Here is a 13,042-nt window from a genome sequence, read left to right on the forward strand (position 1 = left end):
TTTTGTCCTGTTATGCGTCGACAGGTTGAGTCTCGGTGGAGAGGGCAGTGCTTTTGAACAGCAGGCCTCTTCAGCTGTCCTTGATCTCATGGGAGATGAAGGCGATCGCCTTAACCAGCAGAAGAAAATGATGAAATGGTACAAATTTCCCTATGTTTGACTCAGAATCCACCAAATGGTCATTTCAAACTATAATTTAAAGTCTTTTTTCCCCCTTCTTTTTTTAGGGACCGTAAGAGGAAGCGTTTTGTGAGAGAAACGGGAAAAGAAGACCAGAAGAAGAAGATCAAAACAGACAGCGGTCAGGTTATCAGTAACAAGAAGAACAGGAAGAACTTGTATCCTTCCAACAAAAAGCTTCTCTGTGTGCTGCTCTCAATGACCCTCTTCTCTACTCCTATGACAATATTAAGCTGTACTGTGAAGATGTTGTATCACTTGACAACATGTCAGTTATGAGGAGTGGAAGAAAAAATACAAGATTGATGATACAGGATCTGGATCGGATGGAGAAACAGGCGGAGGAGGCAGGAAGCCAGCAAGAGGTAGGAAGGCATCAAAATGAATAGCACAAACATGTCTGCCTGTTAAATATAGACCATCAGCCACCATGTTTTAACTCAACTCTAAAGGTAAATACTTCAAGTCCCTCTTCCAGCCTTGCGAGCTATAACCTCCAACCTCTTTGTTGTGTCGTGCCTCTCCCAGGTCGTGGCCGTGGCCGACGAGGTCCAAACGTACAGAGCTCCGGTGACCACAAAGCACGCTCGGAGCTGAAAACAAAGGATCAGATCATGAAGCAGCGCAAGAAAAAGCAGAAGCACCAGTTCCTGCAGGGCGGGGGGATGAGGAAGCTCCGCTCCAAGAACAAAAAGTGGCTCGGAGAAGTTAAAAAGTCAGGTTTTGGAAGGGGTGGCCATAAGAAAGGCAAGCTGAGGAAGAAACTGTGAGGAGGACAGAGGGTTGATGGTGTGGAGGACATCACGAGGAACTGGGTGATAAGCGTCAGAATCATCTGAGAACATCACCAAAGATTTTCCTGGTGCTTTGTGTGACTGTAGATTAAGGAGAAAATGATTTGTGCATCTTTACACTGCAGAAATGCACGTCACTTCTTCCTTGATGGCCTGCTGAACTCTGCGTTTGCCACAGAGTTATGTTTAATTATGATCCACTAACCTGGATTTACTACTTGTAAGCATGTTGGCAGTCTAATAAAAGTGTTTTGGAGTACTGAAATATGTCTTATCAAAATGGTAAAATACAGATATTAAATATTGTGTGCTTAATTTGCAGTTAGTTTCAAAAATCGTCTCGCCCATCTTTTCTTAAAATAAGAGGTGCTCTATAAAAATGACATTAAATTCTGTAAACATGCTCTATTTGCAATTATTCATCATTACTGTTGTCCAAGTGCTCTCATTTCAAAGTTGAAAGCGAGCATCGGAACGGGCAAGAAAGGCGACTTTTAATTGACTTTGAATGTGTTGTGGTTACTGATATCAGATGGGCTGGGTTGAGAAACTGGCTTAGAATTCCTCTTGCCTTCAGCATGGCCACGCCCCTCTAACTTCTGCAATCAACAAGGCATTTTTGCCCAGGGAAATGTTTATTTCGCTTTTCAGTTTGGACTGTTCTCTGTAAATTCCTGAGAAAATTTGAGAAGATCAGGAGTGTCTGAAAAACTTAAAACAGCCCATCTGTCACCAACAGCAATGCTGCCTTCAAAGTCACTTAAATCACCTTTTTTTTTTCTGGCATGTGATTGGCTGATTAGATATTTGCATTCAGAAGCAGCTGAATAGGTTAGTGGATAGTGGGTCTGTATTGTGTTATTGTATATTGTTTTTTTCAGTTATTGCTCTGGTATAAAGTTTTTTTTTTCTTTAAGTAATTTAGTAATTCTAACATCTCCGCTTATGTGAAGTGTAGACCTAATAGTAAACATCATTTACATGTCCAGTTTTCAAATTTTTTAATCTTGTCTGGTAAAGTTTTCTTTTTTTTGTAATTCACTTACATTTAGGGAAGGAAAGTTTGAAGAAAGGAAATTTGACGTGTATGTTCTAAGATAACGGTGACATTGATGACCTTTATTATAACTGTATTGGGCATGTTCACTTAACCAACAAAAATAACAAACCAACAAAATAAGAAAGAGAATTAATGTTTTATAAAAAGAAACAATGACCAAGCCATCAGTTACTTTATATGCCTACAATATCCACATCCCGTTCCCAAAAAGTCAGTGGTCTCCTGTCTGAATGACTACCGTCCTGTTGCACTGACATCCGTCATCATGAAGTGCCTGGAGCGGCTGGTCAAAGGTCACATCTGCTCCTCCCTGACACACTGGACCCTCTTCAGTTTGCCTATCGGACAAACAGAGCCACAGAGGATGCCATTGCCCTGGCAACGCACACCACCCTCACTCACCTGGAGAAAGGGAATACATATGCAAGGATGCTCTTCATCGACTACAGCTCGGAATTTAACACCATCATCCCCTCAAAACTTGCCGCGGAGCTCGTCGACCTTGGGCTGGAAACACCAATCTGCAGATGGATTCTAAACTTCCTCACAAACAGGCCCCAGGTGGTGAAAGTTGGTAAGCACACCTCCTCATCACTCATCCTAAACACAGGTACGCCACAGGGTTGTGTGCTTAGCCTCCTCCTATATTCCCTGACTGTGTTGCTAAACACGAGTCCAACATCATCAAGTTTGCGGATGACACAACCATCATAGGTCTCATCACAGGCAATGATGAGACGGCCTATAGAGAGGAGGTGATGGCACTGTACGAGTGGTGTCTGGAAAATAACCTGACTCTCAACATCAGCAAAACTAGAGAAATGATAGTGGACTACCGGAAACGACCAGTCAGAGAACACCAGCCCATCCACATCAACGGTGTCAAGGTCGAAAGGGTCAGCAGCTTCAAGTTCCTTGGAGTCAACATCACAGAGGACTTCTCTTGGACCTTCACACAGACACTGCTATCAGGAAAGCTCGCCAGCGGCTTTATTTCCTGAGGAGGCTGAGGAAGTTTGGCATGAACGCCAACATCACCTCAAATTTTTACAGGTGTGCAATTGAGAGCTTGCTGACGAGCTGCATCACAGTTTGGTACAGAAGCTGCTCTGCCAGCAGCCGTAAATCACTACAGAGGGTGGTGAAGGCAGCAGAGCACATCACTGGCACGAGGCTTCCTGCCATTCAGGACATTTATCTTCAGCGATGCCTCCGTAAAGCACACAGCATCATCAAGGACCACAGCCACCCAGCACATCAGCTGGCGTTACAGACGTTACAGGAGTCTGTCTGCTCGGACTACAAGACTACAAAACAGTTTTTACCAACAAGCCATACGACACCTCAACCACAACACTTAAACACACACAACACAGTCCACAGGACGCACTCAGAAGCTACCCTACAGCTTCACAAGTACTCTGTTTAATCTGCACTGGTCACTCCACTTTATTGTTATTGATATTTATATTTAAAAGTGCAATACTGTGATTTTCTGCTGCTCATTCCTGTGCAATATCCCATCTGCCCTCCCGTCATATTTCTTTTCAAGATTTTCTTATTTAATCACTAGTGTACATATATTTATATTTATAGATACATATATATTTAGTCATCTTTTCTCTTTTACCATGTCTCTCTAATATTTTGCTCCTTACTATTTTTCTATTTTTTTATTATTTTATTTTATTATATTTTATTATATTTTCTTCTACTGTACGATGCTGCTGAGTGACTGCTGCTCGTCAAACACATTTCATTGCAATGTTGACCCTGTGCTAACTTGCATATGACAAATAAAACTGAAAACTGAACTAAAACGGATTTATTTTTATTAATAAAATTGGAAATGTAAGATATTACTAGATAAATTTACAAAAGAAATTTTAACAGTGTGGATTTTAGTATCTGCTTTTTCTCTAATATTTATTGTATATATATTTTTTTACATTAAGTCAATTGATTAAAAAAAGGTTTATTTTTTCAATTTCTCTATTGTCCCACAAGGGGAAATTAGTTTAGCAGCAGGATATAAATAAACAGAACAATACTATAAAATAATAATGACAATAATTGAGATAGAAAGTCCTAGGACAGTTATTTGCCATTGAGGAGACAAGATGCAGTGGGGATAAAAGAGACCTGGAGTCTTTTAGTCTTCCTCACAGGTACGCTAAAACGGCGGCCGGAAGGCAACAACTCAAACTCACTGTGAAGTGGATGGTTCAAACAATTAATAATAGAATGAGCCTTTCTAAGCACATTTCTATTGTAAATGGCCAAAAGTCCATCTTGCCAGCGCCCTGAAATTTTGCTAACAGTTTTTACCAGAAGTCCCAACCGATTCTTATTCTTCACCGTCAGGTTACCAAACCAGGCAGCGATACAAAAAGACATCACAGATTCAATAAAACGTCTATAAAACAAAGACAACATCTCAGATGAGACATTAAAAGATCTCATTTTCCTTAAAAAGAACAATCTTTGTTGAACTTTTTTAGTAGTGGCTTCAGCATGAGATTCAAAACACAGTTTATGGTCAAGTACCACACCTAGATATTTATAACTCTCAACGATCCCAATATCGGCAGTTTTAATGATAGTGGGTGATGAGCTATAAAAGGACTTCCTAAAATCAGTAATCATGTCTTTAGTTTTTGACACATTAAGTGAAAGGAAGGACTCATCACACCAATTCACAAAATCATCTACAACCTGTCCATGGCCTGACTCGTCCCCCACTAGAAGACTGACGATCACTGTGTCGTCAGCAAACTTCAGGATATGTCTGTTCGTGAAATTGCTGCGACACTCATTCGTGTACAGAATGGACAGAAGGGGAGAGAGGCAGCAACCCTGGGGTGATCCAGTAGAGGAGAGCACATCAGAAAATACATGATTCACCCTCACGCATTGTGACCTATGAGTCAGAAAGTCTGTCACCCAGCCGACCAGACTAGTGTCAAGCTTGAAATGATTGTAAAGCCTGTCAGCAAGTAAGAAGGGTTGAATTGTATTGAATGAAAGTCAGCAAATAATAATCTTGCATGGGTGTGGGGGGCCTGAAGATGCTTATACAAAAGATGCAGGAGTGTGACAACAGCGTCCTCCACACCTCTCCCTGCTCTATAGGTGAACTGGAAGGGAACACGATTCTTCCTCTGAAGTTTTCTTACACGCTGATGCACGCGCCGCTTTTCCACGTTTTCTCAAGCGGCGGGGCTTTCCAAAATTAGTCTTTGACCGGGCAAATAAGTCCTCACAAGAATCACATCTGTCCGAGCATTAGAAGAGTCGTACATAGACAAACAGGACCACTGTAATCCAAGTAGTTCCTCGCGTGTATAAGTGATTGTCAGTGAGAGTGAATGACTCCAGGTGAATATCGCCAACAACAATAAAACTAAGGTGTAGAAGATCTCCATCTCAGCAAAAAAAAAAAAAAAAAAACCTCATAAAAAGTTAAAACCACGGTTAAGAACAGAGTTAAAACAAAGTTAAAAACAAAAAGAAAAAGCCAGTAAACACCTGCTGCAGGTCGCCACAAGAGCAGCCCATCAGAGCCTCATGAGTGAAAAAAGTCTGCTACTAATAGTATGTAGCAGACTTTTTTCACTCATCAGTGATGCGCTGGCTCTGTCACATGTGAGTGTTTTTTTTGTTTTTTTTACCGTATTTCAATACATCATGTAATTTATTTCCTGCAGAAGATCCAACAGTCAATCATCCGACCAAAGAGACTTCTGTCATTCCTTCAGCTGCTTGGCAGGTGCAAAATATGACCACATGCGCAGCACAAGAAAGAGCAACACAACACAGTCGAAGAGCAGGAGTCCATCTGGATGTGATTACAATGCTCCTGTTGTTTCGGGATGATATGCATACATACCATAAAAAGTTACCCATTTATTCATTGCTGCTGGCTCCTGACTCATGAAGACTTGAGGCTTTCAGTTGTCTGTGTGAAAGCAGCTGAAGATGAAGAACAATTGATTGGTACAAATTAGAGATGGCACGATACCACTTTTTTATGTCTGATACCGATACCATAAATTTGGATATCTGCCGATACCGATATGAATCCGATATAGTGTGTTTTTTAATCAATAAAACGTTTTTTTAATATCTTGCTGCATTTTGTATAAGTTTATACTCAAGTTTAAATAAATAACAACACTAAAGCTATTCTGTTATACCTGTAGGTAAAAAATACACTACGCCCAAATATTTCATAGTTCAGCAACACTGATCAATCTAATAAACTTAAACCTACTCCATCCTCCCTATTCTGGTATTTTAAAGAGTACTTAGCAGAAATATTAAGCAACCTAACTAATAGGGTTGCAAACTCCGAGCAAAAAATAAAATAAAAATAGGGAACCACCCTCCACCTCATGATGCTTAATCGATGTAATCAAATTTAATTTGATGCAGGGGGGAAAATGCACAGAAATAAATTATTTTTCAAGAATAATTTAATAGATTCAACATCTTTCTTCAACAGAATTGCAGACTGCACAGATGGTATCTTCCCAAAGGAAAAGGTATATTAGACTTAACAGTTACTATATACAGTAATGGACTTCTCTATATTTTACATCGGATTAAAACTTTGGGTGTAAGAGTCAGATAATTATTTATTAAAAGCTAGACATTTTAAATGAGAATAAGAAAGAAAAAGTATGTCTTTGTGCCCCCCTTTTCCCTGTTCATGCCCTATCGGCCCCCCTGGCTAAACTTTGCTAGATCCGCCCCTGCACAGTTACCAGCCGTCAGCTACGTAGAAAAGGATCCTGGTGTAGAAAGTAATATTAAATAAATTCTAACAACAGCTTATCAAGCTTAATAGTGCTGCTGTTGTTCAGCCGCTGGTTTCCTCTTTCTGGTGAGAAGTTGGCCAAAAACAAAGAAGAGAGACTGACTCGCAACAGAAAAGCCGATCAGCTGATCATTAAGCAGTTTCACGATTGAAGTAGCAGCAGGAGAGAGAGAGAGGCCAGTCGCTCCATATATCTGTTGTTAAGCTTAACATGGGAACACTTACAGACATTCAGAGATGAACTTGCACACTTGCTTTACTTCTCTCTGGGATAACTTCCTCGGAGATGAAATGCTGGTTTGGGTAGCGAGGCTTACAAATACACCATCACGTGATGCATACTTCTACGGTTATGAGCCGAAGTTACGCCGCGTGGCAAGTTTTGTGGGGTGCTTTTTTTGATATTTAATGGATCGGATTACATTTTTTATTTCTCACCCGATATCTGATCCAGTAATTTGGGTCAGTATCGGACTGATACCGATACGTAATATCGGATCGGTCCATCTCGGCTAGTGACACTCGGCTAGTGGACAAAGTCAGCAAAGCAGAGAGAAGAACGAGCTGCAGAAAGCAGGCTGCAGCAGCCAACCAACCCACCACTACTGCTGACTGCGACATTACAGAAAAGGTTGAGAGTGATTTAAATGTAAGCATGGGTGAAGTATTGCTTCTTTCTTTCTTCCCTGGATTGCTGTAGTTGCAGGTTTACATCAGTTTCATTAAGGAATTAAGCACACATTGAACTCCAGGAAATCATAAATGAAAGTGTGGATATTACCTGTCCACAGATTCATGGTGACGTAACTGCTCTTTTAACTGTTTGGTGACTTTGCTTTGTTTGGCGATTGTAGAAATGGTTTACATGAGCTATAGCTGAGATTCAGAGGTTTCTGCAGCACTTATATTTCTGACCTCTTGTTATAACCGATTAAATGCGATCTCCTCCCTTTTGCCCCCATTTTTGGTGGTGTGGGTGCAAATGATCAGGCATGACATTCTCAAAATAAATCAGATAAGATACTGCAAATAATTATTTCTGGATTTGTGCGATTGAAATGAATTGAAAATGTGTATGCAATGATACAGTTTAAAGATTTGGCCTAAATAATTTTTCGAGTGAATGAGCCTAAACATGATGACCTAACCAGTGACACACACACACACACACACACACACACACACACACACACACACACACACACACACACACACACACACACACACACACACACACACACACACGTATGACTTTGCCGGTTTCAGCTGAAACAATTTCAGTGTTTCAAACCATGTTCCAGGATTTTTCCTTCACCATTTATGAGGTTTCAAGAAGAAGATAAACGACAGGTATGAATGTTTGAAAAAGTTATAGATGAAAAGATTCGATGAAAAATACTCAAAGGATAAATTCAATTGTTTATTGTTTTATGAATAAGTTGAAAAAGAAAAAGTTAAACAAGTAAATAACGAAACAAGGTAAAATGAAGTAAGAACGAAACGTTAACAAGTAAATAATGAAACAAGGTAAAATGAAGTAAGCACAAAACGTTAACAAGTAAATAATGAAACAAGGTAAAATGAAGTAAGAACAAAACGTTAACAAGTAAATAACGAAACAAGGTAAAATGAAGTAAGAACAAAACGTTAAGTAATATTGAAAGAAGGTAGAGGAGAGAAAACCCCAACAATCCCCTCTGAGCACGCACTAGGCGACAGTGGGGAGGAAAAATGCCTTTAAACGGGCAGAAACCTCCGGCAGAACCAGGCTCAGGAGGGACAGTCAACTGCCGGGACTGGTTGGGGAGGTGAACAGAGGTGGAGCACGACGAGGCTACACCAGGTGAGGAAGCAGTAGAGTTCCTCCTCCAGGGCCAGCGGAAGCGTTTGTTCTTCTTTTTCATGCAGTTTTCTACAAGAGCTTTTTTTTTCCAGGATGAGGGTTCTCAACTCATCGATGGTTTCTTTGTTTTGTTTCTCAAGCTTCTTGCACGTTTTCTCCACCGCTTCCAATGTTGCTTGTTTTCTTCAAGCTTTTCCCTGAGCTCTTTGGATGTTTCCTCCTGCATTATCTTGTCCTTGTGCATGTCTTGCGTTTCTCTGTTGTACTTCTTTGTACATGTCTTGTAGCTCCTCATTTCTTCTGTGGATATCTTGGAGCGTACGCTGCAGGTCGTCATGTATGTTGTTCTCGTTCTTGCTTTTGCGCCTGCATTTCAGTGTGTTTGCGCTTCAAGTTGTGTATTCCAACAATATCCCCTTAGTGAGCTCGGAGTTGTTTCTCGCCATTTGCTCCATCCTTTTTCTGCATGTGCGAGCATTGTTTGTCCAGTTTTTCTTTTTCCCCTTCTAGTTGCTTTTTCTCTCGAAGAAGGTTTTTATTTTGGCGCAGAGTATCATCCACCTTCTCTTTCAGCATTGTGTATTTTTCCTCCGTGACTTTCAGTTTGTGCTCCATGTCTCTTTGCTTTTTCTCCTGTTCTTCCTTCTGTTGGAGGAGTTCTTTATTTTTTTTCACAGCTTCATCGAAGTTTGTTTGGAGCAGCCGATTCCTTTGGTCCATATATTGGCAGATCCCATTCTGTCTTCTCAACGTAGCTTTGCTGTCCTTTAAGCTGGTTGGACATCTCCTTTAGTTCCGCGCTCTTTTGCTTGTTTTCCTTAATTAGGAAGACAATCTGCTCTCGGGCTTGTCCAAACTTGATTCCCCAACCCTCATTAATAATATTTATGTCGGGCTGGCGTTTTTGTCTTTCTTCCAGGTTTTATTTTCACTTCCATCTGTCTACACTTCTCCTCCAGTTGAAGTTTCTCATCTTCAATCTGTTGAATTTTATTCTGGAGATGGTAGTTTTCCTTCCTACTGTCATGTAATGCCCTTTGGACGGCTAAGAGGTCATTTGGCTGGCCACGACAGGAAGGAGAAGCGGCGTAATCTTTTTGCCTTGGTTGGTGTCTTGTAGGATACATGTTGAAGGTTGTACACGACAACTCTGAAAAGGTTTCCAAAAGTTTCTGTGGTGAACGCGTGAAGGCTGCAAACACAAATGCTGCGAAGACACGAACTAACAAACTGCTGTTTCTCACCCCTGTTTAAGGAAAAACTTCAAAGGATCGAAGTGTAGTGACATCATAACTCCGTGAGCCAATGAGATTGTCATGTGACATTTTGGAATGGGGATATTTTGTTTTTAACCGTTTCAAATTTAACTTAATATTTGACTGTTTCTTAACTGACCTGTTAGCTGATTAAGAAATGAATTGAAACGAGCATCACTAACGTTATATAACAGACAACAGAAAAAAAACAGTTTTTTTCTAAGTAAATAGAGGTATAATACATTTTTTAAATTTTTTTTTAAAAAATTATCCTACTTTTTATAAGAGGGAACATTATTTAAAGAATATGTATTTAATTGGGAAAACTCTCTATTCATCTAAAGGCTATAACAAAAAGGTGAGCTTCCTGCTCAAAAAATGAAATGACCAAAATAAATGGAGCATTTCTCTGCAATTACAAACTCTGTGTAAACAATCTTGGTTCAAATAAGGCTAATGCTTGTGAGAATGTCATCACAGGTGTAAATATTACTGCAGATGTTACTATGTCAAAGTCTCACAACTGTCTTATGTTTATTTATGTAGGCAAGACCTACTTTTCACTTTTTTTGCTTTGCTATATGTTCTTGAGTGTATTAGTTTGCCAGCAGCACGAAACATGTACTAGTGTCAATAATACTCGTACGGTGGATTAGAAAACCTGCTCACAAGTTGAATAAACACCCAGGATTGTTGCACTAATTTTCATTCAAACCAATATTTGAGTCAAAATGAGAAAGTTGTTTGTGCTGTCTGATGAAGAAGAAGCAAATAAAGTGCAGTTTTGATGTAGATGATGCTGTATACAAACTAGAAGAGGAAGATAGTAGGATCTCTGTATCATGCTTTGTCACTTTGATACCATGTAATTCTTTCTATTTCCACCAGGGGGTGTTCTCAGAGGTGGTAGGTGGTAAAAGAAGAGGTCCGCAGGAAGATGGCGAAGAGCGACCAAAGACCAAGAAAAAGAGGCAGTCAGGCAAAGATGAAGAGTATTATATCCCTTACAGACCTAAAGACTTTGACTCTGAGAGAGGGTGAGGCATTAAACTGTTGCATCTGTTTCTTTAAAAAAATGTGAATGGCTTTGTGTTTTATGCTGTTTTGTCCTGTGTTATGCGTCGACAGGTTGAGTCTCGGTGGAGAGGGCAGTGCTTTTGAACAGCAGGCCTCTTCAGCTGTCCTTGATCTCATGGGAGATGAAGGCGATCGCCTTAACCAGCAGAAGAAAATGATGAAATGGTACAAATTTCCCTATGTTTGACTCAGAATCCACCAAATGGTCATTTCAAACTATAATTTAAAGTCTTTTTTCCCCCCTTCTTTTTTAGGGACCGTAAGAGGAAGCGTTTTGTGAGAGAAACGGGAAAAGAAGACCAGAAGAAGAAGATCAAAACAGACAGCGGTCAGGTTATCAGTAACAAGAAGAACAGGAAGAACTTGTATCCTTCCAACAAAAAGCTTCTCTGTGTGCTGCTCTCAATGACCCTCTTCTCTACTCCTATGACAATATTAAGCTGTACTGTGAAGATGTTGTATCACTTGACAACATGTCAGTTATGAGGAGTGGAAGAAAAAATACAAGATTGATGATACAGGATCTGGATCGGATGGAGAAACAGGCGGAGGAGGCAGGAAGCCAGCAAGAGGTAGGAAGGCATCAAAATGAATAGCACAAACATGTCTGCCTGTTAAATATAGACCATCAGCCACCATGTTTTAACTCAACTCTAAAGGTAAATACTTCAAGTCCCTCTTCCAGCCTTGCGAGCTATAACCTCCAACCTCTTTGTTGTGTCGTGCCTCTCCCAGGTCGTGGCCGTGGCCGACGAGGTCCAAACGTACAGAGCTCCGGTGACCACAAAGCACGCTCGGAGCTGAAAACAAAGGATCAGATCATGAAGCAGCGCAAGAAAAAGCAGAAGCACCAGTTCCTGCAGGGCGGGGGGATGAGGAAGCTCCGCTCCAAGAACAAAAAGTGGCTCGGAGAAGTTAAAAAGTCAGGTTTTGGAAGGGGTGGCCATAAGAAAGGCAAGCTGAGGAAGAAACTGTGAGGAGGACAGAGGGTTGATGGTGTGGAGGACATCACGAGGAACTGGGTGATAAGCGTCAGAATCATCTGAGAACATCACCAAAGATTTTCCTGGTGCTTTGTGTGACTGTAGATTAAGGAGAAAATGATTTGTGCATCTTTACACTGCAGAAATGCACGTCACTTCTTCCTTGATGGCCTGCTGAACTCTGCGTTTGCCACAGAGTTATGTTTAATTATGATCCACTAACCTGGATTTACTACTTGTAAGCATGTTGGCAGTCTAATAAAAGTGTTTTGGAGTACTGAAATATGTCTTATCAAAATGGTAAAATACAGATATTAAATATTGTGTGCTTAATTTGCAGTTAGTTTCAAAAATCGTCTCGCCTCTTTTCTTAAAATAAGAGGTGCTCTATAAAAATGACATTAAATTCTGTAAACATGCTCTATTTGCAATTATTCATCATTACTGTTGTCCAAGTGCTCTCATTTCAAAGTTGAAAGCGAGCATCGGAACGGGCAAGAAAGGCGACTTTTAATTGACTTTGAATGTGTTGTGGTTACTGATATCAGATGGGCTGGGTTGAGAAACTGGCTTAGAATTCCTCTTGCCTTCAGCATGGCCACGCCCCTCTAACTTCTGCAATCAACAAGGCATTTTTGCCCAGGGAAATGTTTATTTCGCTTTTCAGTTTGGACTGTTCTCTGTAAATTCCTGAGAAAATTTGAGAAGATCAGGAGTGTCTGAAAAACTTAAAACAGCCCATCTGTCACCAACAGCAATGCTGCCTTCAAAGTCACTTAAATCACCTTTTTTTTTTCTGGCATGTGATTGGCTGATTAGATATTTGCATTCAGAAGCAGCTGAATAGGTTAGTGGATAGTGGGTCTGTATTGTGTTATTGTATATTGTTTTTTTCAGTTATTGCTCTGGTATAGAAGTTTTTTTTTTCTTTAAGTAATTTAGTAATTCTAACATCTCCGCTTATGTGAAGTGTAGACCTAATAGTAAACATCATTTACATGTCCAGTTTTCAAATATTTTAATCTTGTCT

The 13,042-nt window shown here is 40.2% G+C and overlaps 2 protein-coding genes across 2 annotated transcripts; both read left to right on the forward strand.

The window, feature by feature from the left end:
- Positions 1-29: 29 nt before the first annotated feature.
- LOC120722605 (ATP-dependent RNA helicase DDX54-like) lies at positions 30-1,239 on the forward strand. The gene is made up of 4 exons (XM_040013636.1): positions 30-138; positions 228-338; positions 454-545; positions 709-1,239. The coding sequence occupies exons 1-4, from the start codon at positions 89-91 to the stop codon at positions 948-950; spliced, it is 495 nt and encodes a 164-aa protein (XP_039869570.1). The 5' UTR covers positions 30-88; the 3' UTR covers positions 951-1,239.
- Positions 1,240-2,463: 1,224 nt separating this feature from the next.
- On the forward strand, positions 2,464-12,295 carry LOC120722611 (ATP-dependent RNA helicase DDX54-like). The gene is made up of 7 exons (XM_040013651.1): positions 2,464-2,644; positions 2,761-2,930; positions 10,841-10,989; positions 11,081-11,194; positions 11,284-11,394; positions 11,510-11,601; positions 11,765-12,295. The coding sequence occupies exons 1-7, from the start codon at positions 2,464-2,466 to the stop codon at positions 12,004-12,006; spliced, it is 1,059 nt and encodes a 352-aa protein (XP_039869585.1). The 3' UTR covers positions 12,007-12,295.
- Positions 12,296-13,042: the final 747 nt, after the last annotated feature.

The sequence above is a fragment of the Simochromis diagramma genome, unplaced genomic scaffold, assembly GCF_900408965.1.
Source record: "Simochromis diagramma unplaced genomic scaffold, fSimDia1.1 OVJJ01000312.1, whole genome shotgun sequence".
NCBI lineage: Eukaryota > Metazoa > Chordata > Actinopteri > Cichliformes > Cichlidae > Simochromis > Simochromis diagramma.